The following is a 13,978-nucleotide window of genomic DNA, read 5'->3' as shown; positions in this document are numbered from 1 at the left end:
CCTCTTTCCTTTGCATCTTCTAGTACTTTATATTTAGCTTGTGTTTTTTTCCCCTTACCATACTAAGTTGGATATATCTTTCTGCCATTGCTCAGTTGTCATAACAAGTATTGTCTAAAACAGAAACATCATTCTAGGCAAAACATTCATTTTTATCACAGAAATTCTCCCTACCAGTGACAATTAATTTCTCCCATCTTAACATGTCCTTCTTAATTTCACTGCATGTCTTACCATAATGACAGTTTGGTCTAGTAGTTAAGGCAATGGGCTAGAAACCAGGGGAATAAGAGTTCTAATCCCACCTTAGGCATGAAAGCCGGCTGGGTGACCTTGGGCCAGTCCCTCTCTCTCAGCCCAACCCACCTCACAGGGTTGTTGTTGTGGGGAAAACAGGAGGAAGAAGGAGTATTTGGTATGTTCGCTGCCTTGAGTTATTTATGAAAATAATAAAGGCAGGATATAAAATAAATAAATAAAATAAAATAATTCTTTTGAAATTACATACAATTCATATTCATCTAATACCCAAGTATTTTACTTTTCTCTCAATTTTAAGACCAGTTTTCTCCATCAGTTCTATTTGATCTTCTATTTTCATATTTTTTTTGTTGGCATCTTCATCTCCTGCTTATTAATCTGAAAACCTGCTAGCATACCAAAGGCCTTTAATTTTCCCATTACTGTTTCTGCTTCCTCTAGTGGATCTTCCAAAACAATTGCCAAGTCATCCACAGATGCCCTTAACTTATACATTTCTTTTTAAATCTTAACTCCCAAGATTCTCTCATCATGCCTCTATTCAGCACCTCAAGAACTAAAAAGAACAAGAGTGGAGACTGTGGGAATCTTTGTCTTCTCCCTTTTTTAATCTCGCAAGGTTTTTTTTAGTTCTCCATTAACAATTATTTGTGCTTTCTGTGAGGTATAAATCAACCTTACCATTCTAATAAAATTATCTAGGATAAAATTACAACTTAGTATGTGCCAGAACTCTAAACAAGAAAATCCAATTCAAATAGTTAAAGGGCCTCTCTGCATTTAAGAAAATCAATGCAGCTTCTTTTTCATTGTGTTGCTTGAAATACTCCAGAATATCCAACACATTTCTAATTATTATCTCGTAACCGTCTTTTAGGTACAAACTCACATTGATCCTCATGAATAAAATCCTGTACAATTATTTTCAACCTGTCAGCCAAAATCGTGGTAAACAATTCAATAGTCATTATTCAATAAAGATATTGGTCGATAATTTCTTGTTAAAGTCAGGTCCTGGGACTCTTTGAGTATTAATGCTATATTGAGCTCTTTCCAACTGTCAGGAATCTTTCCATTCTCTAAAATTATATTCATTGTTTGTTGTAAAGTTTGTAAAAGTTTATCCTCAAAACATTTACAGTAAGAGGCCAGCAAACCATCTGGACCAGGTGCCTTTCCTGTTTTAGTCTTTCTAATAGCTTCACACACTTCCCTTATTGTTATGGGTCCAGTCAAAATTTGTCTTTGATTCCCTGTGATCTTCAGTGAATTCTGTTTATGTAAATATTAATCCACTTTTTTCTGAGGAAATTTCTTGACCTTTATATGAAGTAGAATATACTGATGAAACACTTTTTGCATATTTGCATTATCTGTTATTACAGTATTTCCTTCTTATAGATACTACTTTAGTATCACTTTCTTTTCTTTTTCTTTTCACAACTTCTGTGCTAACCATTTCCCTGGTTTATTTGCAAATTCAAAATTTCTTTGCTTTGCATAATTCATCTTTATTTCCATCTTTCTCACTGTTAACATAGATAGTTGCCTCTGTAGAAGCTTAATTTGGTGGGTAATAGCTGTCCTCCCTGGGGATTTTTTAAATTCTTCCTTTTTTTTAATTTCATCCAAAATCACTTGTATTTTCTCTTGCCTTTCTTTTTTTTAATTCTCTGTTATGTGAATTATTAAGGACTTTTTTTAAAAAAAAAAAAGAGAGAGATTTCTCCTAGAAAACATTTGCATCACTTTGGAATGACTTGCTTTGAGAGTGGTGATTGTAATGTAATGAGCAATGTTCAATTGAAAATTGCTACATGAATGTAAAATGTTATTTGAAGTACAAACATCCAAAGCACTACAGAACAGACATATGGCATGATGCAACAGGAGAGCCGCTTTGCTGATGCTGCTTAACTGATTTAGTTTAATGATAATGGTTGGTAATAACTATTACTTAATTAAGAGGGTATTACTGTCATCCTTTTAATGGAGATATCATCAAGTTATTAAAAACTTGTTTGAAACAAGGTACCGAACGTATACTATATCGAAGTTTGTGCCTTTCAGGAATTTGCTTTATAGTATGCAAGGCCATATTCAAATATCACTGCCATCTAAAATTAGCTGTCCGATGGTGAAACAAGAGTTAATCATGTTTGTGAGAACTGGCTCACCTTTGAATAAATCAAGTACAAAATACTTCAGTTTACTTAAAGACACATTGTATTAAATGCAATGAGATTTATTCTACAGTATGTGCCATGCGTTCTTGATTCTTCAGTTACACACTCACATGGGGTGACCATTTCATATACAACTTCTTCAAGAAGCTAACAGTTTAGCTAAATTGCCAACTCAATATTTAAATTGGCACACCATCTCATCTAAAATGTGAGTGGTAAGACGTCACTAGTATACCAATTTTAATAGTGGACAAGCACGTAGAAGACAGCTGAGAGAAGGAAACATGCACTATGGAGTTAGGATGAAGGAAAAGCAAATTCCTTTTACCTTACACCTTTCCTACAATAACAGAGACCTTATGGACCCCATCCAATAATCTTCATAGGTTAAGAGAGTCCAATGCATATATATTCAACTATTCAAAACTATATACAATGAGAACCTTACATGCAGTTGGAAACAATTAAGAAATATCACTACCCCTCCCCCCAAAAAAAGTCCTCTAATTTTTCAACCAGAAAAATTAAGACACCTGGCTGACCTTATGTAACTAGCAGATTTCAGCCTTGAATTCACCTAGAGACAGACTGGTCAGTAACTGAGTTGCATTTTGAACTTTGGCACTTGAGATAGTTTCCCAGCAATTTCTCATCAAACTATTTCATTAGGATAACAACTCTGAATCCCATTTAAAGGGTTCTGCTGTATCCCACCAGTTCCCCAGCCCCAAACAGCACTCTTTTACTCCTAAAGATTTTCATCCCAGCCGTTGGGAATCCTCTTTTCCTTATCGGGCTGATACAGACCTGAATCATCCTTACTTCTTTCTGACAGGGGCAACAACAATGAGGGGAGAGGGCATGATACAACTACTCATTGTTTCGTTTCACAGAACCCTGCCACAGGGCATAGATTAACACCAAAAAACAGATGGCTGCAGCCAAAGAAAACCATTTTTCAGAATGCCTCCACTTGATTAATGAAGTCATGGCACAGACCACGGTTGACTTTCATCATGTGCTCTATATTCTCTGCTCCTTCTCCTCTTAGAAGTATCAGCTTCAGTCAGAAATGTTTCATTTTTCCCTTCATTTTTTTAAACATCTGAAGAAAGGAGTACTGAGAATTATGGTGCTGTTAATAGTATTCAGATGCCCAAAGGGTAGCAATAGAAGACTGTTGTTTTGGTACAACAGAGTCCTGTACCACCTTTATGACTCGCCAACTGATTACACTATAAATTTTCATATCCCACTATTTCAGATCAATAAAGGAATCACAACTGTAGGCACTTAAGCCTTGAGTACATGAAAGTATAAAGATGGATAAAGAAACGGGAAAGCAGAGTTCCTTTTGCTGAACTTTCATTTCCACTTGATAATGTTTTTGTTAACTCGTTTCCATGGAACTCTGGACACAAGATGATGAGGTTATTGTATATGCTATAATGGAATTATGGGAGAACAGTGGGAGCTTTTTACAAGTAGGGTAAGGGGGACAATTGCCAGGGCTGTTCATGGGAGGGATCAAAAAAGTCAAGACGGCATCCACAACCATATGACTGAAATCAACATCTCAACTTTTTGGACACCTCCCCACACCCACCTGCCCACCAAGCAGATGTCCTTGGAATTGCCCAAGGCTTCACACATGGAGTGGCTCATTCCCTGTATAATTCAGTATGTGAAATGTTCAGGTTGATACAGTTAATATATAGCCCCAGGTTACAGAATTATTAATTTTGTTTTTAATTTCCCTTACATGTATTAAGCCAATATGGTCCTGCTATTCATTTGTAAAGTGAATCAACACATGGCCCATGAAGTCACAGTGTTCTTCTAGCTTGGCCTAGTTGGAGGGTGTAAACATTGAAGCAACCATCCTCCACCAGTGAGCGATACTCACTGGCTCAGCTAAATTTCTTGGCAGGCAGCACGGCCAACTTTTCTTTCCTTTTTAATCTTGTAAATTTGAAGTTCAGAAATTATTAAACAAAGGGGAAAAAAACACTGAACTCCTCACTTCCACACTATGAAATAGTAATGCCGTTGCGAATAACTTTGTGCGAGATGGGCAGCAATGAAATTTGAAATATAAATAAATAAAATAAACTTGAAAATGCAAATAATCACATTATTGTATTTCCCTTTTTGGAATCAGCTGTTTCCACAATACAGCAACAAAAACAACTAGCTCCTTCTCCATCTTAAATGGAGTTACTAGATCACTGGTATGATTCTAATTATTCTATCTTCACAGTAAAAATAAAAATTGGCCCTTCCACCACATTACACCCCAGTCCACCTCATCCTTCTGAGTTGTAAAAAATCTAGGCTAGGAAGTCTAAGAATAAAATTTTTCAATCAGCTCTGACTTCAGTTACTTCTGATATCTTCAATTCAAGATAATATAAGCTTTCATTCATAAAAACGCATGTCATGATTCTTTGTTGTGTTTGCTGCAGTGTTCCTCTAGAATAGCCTTTCTCAGCTGGGGTTCTGCAGAACTCTACAGTTACATGGGGTTCCTTGAGAGACCATGATTGAAAAAAAAAAGCAGTGTTTTTTTTTTAAATTTCATGTACCAACGCAATAGAACACTCACAGTGGTGGGAATTTTTATGCACCATGACTCAGCTAACTGATCACAATAATACCCTAGGAGCTATAGATATAACAATTTTTATGCAGGGCTTCCCTGAGACCTGAAAACTATTTCAAGGATTCTCCAGGTAAAAAGGTTGAGAAAGGCTGATCTAGAAGATCCTATTTGGTGTCTGATTGGTTATCAATTGCCTCAACCTGCACTGAACCAAAGAATAGGCAAGGAAGTTTTTCAGTACTGGCTCTAGTGAGTCTTTTTTCTACTTAGTGATCTCCTATAATTATCTTGCCACTATAGATAATGAGTGGAGTTTAATTCTGTAGAAGGTATGTGGTAGGGATATAACTAATTTATTGAAAAAAATACTTGATTTGAATACCAATTTTGGTAGCAAATTGAAATATGAGCTTCCAATAACAAATAGATAATAATACTCTTGACTGCAGTATTGTAGACTGTAATTTATTTTCAATAAATTAGTTACATCCCTACCATTTTGAAGTACTATGTAGAGTTTTCAAGTCACATTTCAGGTAGGACAAACAAGTGTGTGCGCATTATTCCTGCTGATTTTCCAAAGTGAAAAAAATGGAATACCCTGTTGGCTTCTGAAGAAAGGGAACAACAGGGGCAAGTGACAGTATCACTATGTTAACTCTGCCCTTTATATACTAGTCTGCAACGTCCACAAGTATGAAAGGTTGTGCTCATGTTGTGACATCATGATGTACATTTCATCAAGTTGGTGTCATTGTGGATAGCTACATATGCGCCTGCTAGTTTCCCTTACAAAACATCGTATCCCTAGGCAAGTCCTACCAAAAGGCAATACTGGGGACTTAAATATACAGTATGTTACAGATAAGTAGATCTGACAATTTCTATTTCTCTGTCTTTCATTTCTTATTAGTTCAATCCACTACCTTCCACACCAGTTATGCTTAAAAAAAAAGTAGTAGTCACAAAATATGTAGGCATTTGAGGGCAACTTTTGCTTAATTCTTACTTTGCATGCGTTTTCTGGCACTTTCCTCAAATCTGCACATTATAATATGCATTTGGTTTGGAGAACTGCATTGAGGAACGTGCATATTAAATGTCAACTGCTTTCCAAGTTCACATATTAACCCAAGAAGTACAAATTCAGTAACTTTGCTTCAAGCAGCGACTTGAATGAAACTCTTCCTACCTCTACTTACTATTACAGCTAAAAAGGTCTTCCATGACAAACTCAGTGGTAATTTCTATCAGTAACTGGTGCCAGCCCTTTGTCTTTCCCAGCTATAGCATGAAGTGCTTGAACATTTTTAGTAGAATTTCCGTATTTGTCAATGGTAGCCTCAGACTGAAAGCACTGTGAATACTAGGCACACAGTGCTACCACTATTCATATGTAGATGAATTCAAAGTAGGAAACTAAAAAGCATGTTCTTTTATACTCAAATCCCAGTATCAGTTCTTACCTTGTGCTTTTCAAAGACCAAAATAAAAAATGAATGAAAAAAGTGTCAGGCTTTTATTATTCATTTTAGGTGCTTAATTTTTCAGAACTAATGAAGGTAGCCATAATTTATTACATCATAGGAAATAAACATAAACCTTTCAAACTGCTTTGACTGCAAAACCTTCCAAAATAGAAATGATCTCATGCTGTCTTGCAGTCTGTGCAGTGCAAGAATGGAGCAATGCCCTTCAATGTCGCCCTTTAAGCCCTACTGTATTCAAGGATAAAATTTGTACAACACTGAGGGCACTGTATGATATTCTCTACTCCTCCTGCCCCCTCCCCCATTATTATCTTACCTGCACAACAATTCTGCAAGGTAGATTAGTCTAAGAAACAATGGTTGTTGGTCCAAGTTCAATGATAAGCTGGATAGAAATCCAGCTTTCCTCACTCCTCATTCAACACACCAATCACAAAGTCATTCCAGTCTACATGTTGTTTTAGCCCCTAAATATAGTGACTATATGATCTTCAACAACCATGATGTACATCCCAGTTCTACTACAGTTGGCTAAAAGAGTTCATAAAGCCTATTTAGGGGGGAAAAAAAGTTGGCTAAAAATAAAGTGTTATGAAGAGCCAAGAGACAAAAACCCTCTATTATACAGAATCAGAGTAATAATTTTGTGGAAGAATAAAGGATTTTAGGGGTTATTTATGACAAGTGATCAAAGCAATGATGTCAAATCTTTGACACTTTGGTTCCAGCACTGTTATTATGTAAGTGTAGCTCATGCCTAGTTTATGTATCAGCAACATTTGGCATGCCTCCTCAGTTCATCTGCTAGAGCTTCTACGTTATGACCTCATGTTAGCATATTCTGTTTAGGTTAATGGAGTCCTGTCCTTTGGCTAACTGCCTTCATAATTCTTCATCCATCCTAGCTGAATTTGACCAACTGTCTTTCACTGTTGTTGCAGCGACAAATGGCACTTCAATTGGTTTATTTAACGTAACCAACCTCTCAGTGTTTTGAGATGTATATTGTTAACATAATTCAAGATAGAAACTTGAAAGATCTAAAGAGTGTTTGACATCTGGCACACTGACTCAATTAATTACTGCACTGAATTAATTAATCTGTTGGCTCCCCAGAGCCAACCACCACGCATTTAAAGTCAAGCATGTAATACTTCTAAGAATATAAACCAATTTACAGAGGTACACAGTGTTTAAATTTTATTAAAGACTGAGTAAAGGGGAAACTTAAATGATTTCTGTACAATGAAAACATGCTAAATTGCAACCCCCTTGTTCAGTATCAAAGGCATCAATGAAAGGTAGCAAATTTTGAGAGGTACCAAATCCCGCTGAATCATTAAATGCTTACTGCCAAGATTGGAGAATTGCAGACCAATATATTATTATTATTTTTTTAATTACATTACTTCTTTCACCAAAAAGGATATTATGACTATCATATCTGCCCACTTGGTGAACTGTTAACCAGATGTCAATCTCATTGTACAATTCTGGGACTAACACTCTTCATTCCATTTAAGACATATATTTCTAGACATTTATATTTTGAAAATATGCTCAAACAGACAAAAGCTGTAATTTTAAATATTTAGACAAACATTTCCCCAAATGAAACCTTAAAGTTTTATTTTTAACCACTTTGCACACTTCCTGACAGCATACTTGTATCTTGTAAGGAGCAGAAGGTATGGAATGGTTAAATGACTGTTATGGTTTCCCTGCCATTGTTCTGTGTAGAATGATGTCTCTTATGCATGGCTAATATGGAGACATTATTCAGAGCAGGAAACTGACTGAAGAAGGTGCCTGAGTTGCTAAATATTCTGTGAAGATGGTTGCTACTGTGAACTTATCAGCTAAGGCAAGGCACAGCATTCCAATGAGAGGTATACTACATTTATGCTGAAGTCAGATTATTTCTAATGACCAAATGTGTATTAAGGAACATTTTATCAACAAACTTCAATGGCAGGAGAAAGAGGCAAGCAATGACAACCACCACAGAAGTCTGCTCAGTTGGACTCTTCACTCCGCACCCCCTCCCATCTCCTGCACAGAGCCACTGCAGTAAATCTAGGAAATGTAAAAATAGCCAATTAGTAAAGGGCATATTGTGCTGCATTGTGGCATATGGGATTGGGAGAAATAAAAGCTGTATGATGCACACAGTGTTCTTAATACCATAGTGTGTCCATCCCTTTGAAGAGGCACATGCAAAAACAGTTGTAGTTCCCGTGAGATTTCAAAATAACAGAGAACTTTAACTCAAGCCTGTAATATTAGATTCATAATTTGGAAAGACAACAACAACTTCTGACAGAGTATATTTACCCATTACCAGATTGTGCTAGTATTTGTAATGAAGCACACTCTTCATTTGCAACATTTCACAATTTTTATAATTATAGCATATTTTGTATTTCATAAGACTGATTCAAAGTCTCAAAAATAGTGACCTAGATCTGTTTTTAATTTTTCATTAATATAAACTACAGCATTTCTATTTACCCATTATACATTTACCTCTTGGCTAACACTGAAAATAAATGTGCTAGAATTCCTTGTTTTGTATCATTTAAATAAATATATATGTTTGTTAGTAAATATGCAACAAAATATTTTAAAAACATTATAATGTACCATATTGTATAATATTATGTTGTATAATATACTAAAAGCAACTTGTTATAATAAAGACAGTCATATGATCCCATAACTTTGCCCAAATCAAGGTTCTAGCAGTAGTATCCAATGAAATGTAGGAGTAACAGTATGCTTCTATCAGGAATAAAAGCAGATGAAGCTCCAGCAGAAGCTATGGAGACTAAGCATCCAATGCCTAAACATCTGTAATGTACCTGGGACCACAAGGAGTGTCAAGCTATTGAGCTGGCATTTCAAGGTAAGAGCAGCTTCATCTAGAACAGGCTGATATTTTAGTTTACCTCCAGTCATTATCCTCATTTTGTCCCCACAGATTCCAAGCAATGATTCAGAATGTCTACAGAAATAAATAAGTAGTCCTTTCCATAAATTGCCAGTATGTTTATGATACTCAGTAGTATCATAAGCATACTGGCAATTTATGGAAAGGACTATTTATTTATTTGATTAATAACTGCTTTTCTAGTCTGGCAAACACTCAAGGAAGCTAACAAAATTTAAGAACAGAAGCCATGTATAAGACATTAAAAACACAGATTGAAATTAACAACAACTAAAATTGCTAAAATCAGCTAACAGTTAAAAGGTTAGCAAAAGAAAATTGCCTTTACTGATTTTCTAAAGACTAAGAGAGAGTAGGCCGAATGCAGTTAGTTATTTATTCTAATAAATGAGAATTCTTAAAGAACAAACAAAGCTCCAGCATTTGGTACTTCTTAACATACCAGTGTGTTGTTATTCAAGTCCATTTTCCCAGCAAAGGGCCCCCACGTTGTTCCAACCGGAAGCTGCTGTCGACTCTGGATCTTGCGTTCCCCATCCCTCTGGAACATTTCCAATTCTCCTGAGAAGCAAAGAAATAAAGAGAGTTTACAGCACTAGCCCTTATCCTACAGCAATCTGTCCACCATTACTTTCTTAGTCAGCCAACAGTTAGGCAATATTTTGTTTCATTTAAATTACTTACACGCTGTGGTGTCCATGGGGGGTGGGTCAAAACAGGCAAGACGGAAGTCACCGAATCATGATCCAAGCCCCACCACATCTGTATGTGGGTCAATGTCACATACATGTACAGAAGTGTGTGTCATTAACCCACATACGAATGGGGTGGGACTTGGATTATCATCGTTTATTTGTGCTTGGAAAAATAATTATCTTGAGTTCTTCAGAAAATACAAATACTTTCCCTCTTTACAGTTTTTCTCACTGTGTAAATTTATGTTTATGAAGTGTACCATATTCCTTGTATTTTTAAAAAAATATTCACTGCATTTTTGTAACAATTATGTAATTATTTGTAAATTAAACATACACAACATCTGGCAAACCTTGTCATAAAGGTACTGGCTGAAAGCATAAGAGAAAGGTATATAAGCAAATGTGCTAACATTCTTAGATAAGTCTGTCACCGTGACTCTGATCCCATCCAAACAGCTTTAAATATTTGCTTCTGTTTCTCTACAATCAAATATTAAAAGTTAGTACTAAAAAGTTGGTGGGATGTTTTTTTCTTCCTTTTGGGGGGGGGAAGGTAGACAAATCCAAGCAGTTTTCTTGGCCACATTTTTGGAAGTTGTTTGCCACTGCCACCTTCTTAGGGCTGAGAGAGTGACTGGCCCAAAGTCACCCTGTTGGCTTTTGTGCCTAGGCCAGGACGAACTCACGGTCTCCTGGTTTCTAGCCGGGTGCCTTTAACTACAACACCAAACTGACTCTCAGCAAGTACATAACTGTTTTTTCAATGACTGAAAAACTGGATGAAGATTCATAAATAATACCCATTCATGCTTCACCGTGCCATTAAAATGTCTTCTGAAAAATGTTGAATCCTGCCAGGCAGATGGCTCTAGCTATTATTTGAATTCCTTTCCTTAATGCTACTGGATAGCTATCAATCAGTTTGGAAAAAAAGAAACTGAATTAGGTCTCAGAAGGTAAGGTCTATAATTGTGTTTCACTGGGACAGGAGGGAGTCAATTTAGAACTTTAAAAAAAAAAAAGGCCTGGACTCCAATCGTGGCAATAATTGAGTTCTCTCCCCAACTCTTTCACTCCAGCCAACTAGCTATCTGACATCTTGTGTCTAACACACCGGAGCACCTTCTCACTGCCAAGGTTTAGGACCTTGCCTTTGGGGTTACATACAACAATGTCCCATTTCAGGTCTGATGTTGTCCTAACTTCGGACCATTGTTAAACAAACGGTCATAAGCCAAGGACTACCTGTATGAAATAATGCCTTTGAGAAAAGTTTAGGTTAAATCTAGCCAAATTTCTGCTATTCTTTACACAAGAGAAGACCTGGACTGACGTAGCCTTCTGTTTCTGATATATTTACCTGACCCACCTTTATGAATCTAGACTTGGATCTTCTGTTTGGATAGAGCTTTCCTGCTGCGTAAGACTCTAACATGTTTACCAGCTTCCACAGTTCCTCAAGTGACTGCAGAATGACCCAATCCTGTTCTCTCACTTTTCATCTTTTGGTACTTCCACTGCCTGTCAATTCTGCACAGCAGGACTTTTCCTTCCTTCTAGTTTGAGTTATTTTGCTATATTGCTCTCAATTAATCAGTTACTGTTAATTGGATGGAGGCCAGGAAACTGTGGCCCAGTTGTAGGATGGACAAATCTGTCCATTTTGTTCTGTGCAGCTTTCCTGACACTAAGCTTCTTTCATTTCATTTCTGCATCAGTCTACAAATCTGACAGAAAGAAAGATAGCCCTTGTATGTATTCTCATCTGAACTTCTTATATATAAATTTTTGTGAACACTTTTGTAATTGATACATGCATTTCTGTATACAATGATTTTTAATATACTGTTACAGTGTGCGTGTTTTTCCTTGCCAGAAAAAAACAAACAAACCACAACATTCTGAAATTTGGCTCGCAACTTCTAACCAGTTCAGGAGGTTCAAACTGAGCTTATATAAAAATTCAGACTGAATAACTGTCTTCCATCCCTATCAAGCCGTCATTGAAACGGTGTTCTTTCTTCTCCCCTAAAACCAGTGCCCTTGCAAAATAGCAAAAAGGACCGTACTTTTTCACTGGCGGCTGACGGGTAATTTTTGAAAAGTATTTATCCCTTTCTCACTTCAGTCTATGGAGAAATATGTGTACATTAACACATACAGTATGTTTTTGCTTTTGTTTTAGATAAACATGGAAACAGCAGTTTTGACTGTTTTTAACCATTACAAGGAAGCATGTCTATGGACATGTCAAATTTAACTGATATCAGAGGAATCATGAGAATCTTTGAAAACCCTTTTAAAAATAATTCAGTCTCCCTTTCTGCCACTGACATTTTTCATCTGAAAAGGGTTCAGACTCAGTCAAACAGTGACTCCTTATCTATACCTGTGGATTTACAAGCAGGCCTGCCTTTTAATGGATTAAGAATGACAAACTTAGGGCAGATTATTCAGTGATAGGCAAACATCTACCAAAGTCCCCAATTGCATAGGACGCTATTCTTTTCAAAAAGCAAACAGTTCTTAATGGAACAATTTAATGAATGCTTATATAAAATGCAAAATTGCAAAAAGCAGCCAATAAGAGATTTTCTTTTCCTCATTCAATGTTATTAGCAAGTTGGTCCCCATAAGCAATACATTTCTTATTTCACTGTTTTGGATGAAATAATGTATCAATATATTTCAATATAAATAATGAATTTAAACTGTTGTTTAGCTAACATAAGTTTTGATGAACTTCCATCAATGTTTGCAGTTAAGAAATGGTGAACAAATTAGTAAACTGCATCTGGAAATATTTTTTTGTTAGCTGACTTTAGATTACTTCTTCCAATCATTATTTGAAATTAACCCATCTCTGAAATTAATCAGACTGATAAACCCAAATGGAATCCCTTTGGACCATAATCATAGGGGCAAAAGTGGGGATCTGAAGAGCTGAACACACTTAAGAAGACTATAGTCAAGAGCTGTCACAATCTACTTTGCAAGCAAGTCCAAGTCCTGACACAAAACTGGAAGTATACATATAACAGCATTATACCAGTTCTTATGTAAACTGGTGATGAAGAACAAAGGGTTGTAGCCAAAATAAACCCACTCAGAAACAAGAAGTTGATATCAGAATGCTTAGAAGAATGCCAACATTTGCACAATAAAAAATTAAACATCTTTATCTCATCAACATCCCCTCCACAAAAAAAAAAAAAAAAAACACAATCCAAACAGCTCAGTGAAGACAAAGGAGACCTTCTGCACGAGGACTCTACACCAGTGTTTCTCAACCTCAGGAACTTTAAGATCTGTGGACTTCAACTCCCAGAAATTGGCTGGAGAATTCTGGGTTGGCTGGGGAATCCTGCTGGCTGGAGAATTCTGAGAATTGAAGTCCACACATCTTAAATTTGCTGAGGTTGAGAAACATTGCTCTACACTGCTCAAGAATCACTTCCAAAGCTGAGTGTTCCTACAATATCTGTATTTTGCTGCTGTGCCAATTTCATTTCTAGTTCAGACTGAGTGCATCCAAAAACACTAACAAAGCAATATTTCTTTTTGTTACTATGAAACTCTTCAAAGTGTATGGTGGCCTGTATTCCCACTGGGAATGCTTCCCCTGACTTCTCAGCTCCTGGACTGACATAGCCTACTGTTCCTGGGACCTTAAAAGGGAAAGGTGTCTTGACAGCTTCACAGCATCCCCTTCATAGTAATCACTTAGATTCTTTTTGCATATGACTAGACAAATCAGTACTATTCTTCCAGGATTGGTGTATTTTGATTTT

At 36.4% G+C, this 13,978-nt stretch overlaps 1 protein-coding gene across 2 annotated transcripts in view; it reads right to left on the bottom strand.

The window, feature by feature from the left end:
- The window catches only part of ZFPM2 (zinc finger protein, FOG family member 2), a 358,777-nt gene that overhangs the window by 172,174 nt on the left and 172,625 nt on the right, over window positions 1-13,978 (bottom strand). For both annotated transcript variants that reach the window (XM_063299588.1, XM_063299589.1), the window contains one exon: window positions 9,932-10,050. In XM_063299588.1, the coding sequence (XP_063155658.1) occupies window positions 9,932-10,050 (119 nt within the window). The remainder of the gene's footprint in view (window positions 1-9,931; window positions 10,051-13,978) is intronic.

The sequence above is a fragment of the Candoia aspera genome, chromosome 3, assembly GCF_035149785.1.
Source record: "Candoia aspera isolate rCanAsp1 chromosome 3, rCanAsp1.hap2, whole genome shotgun sequence".
Classification (NCBI taxonomy): Eukaryota; Metazoa; Chordata; class Lepidosauria; order Squamata; family Boidae; genus Candoia; species Candoia aspera.
The sequence above is the reverse complement of the archived record's forward strand: the minus strand, read 5'-3'. Positions and strand labels throughout refer to the sequence as shown.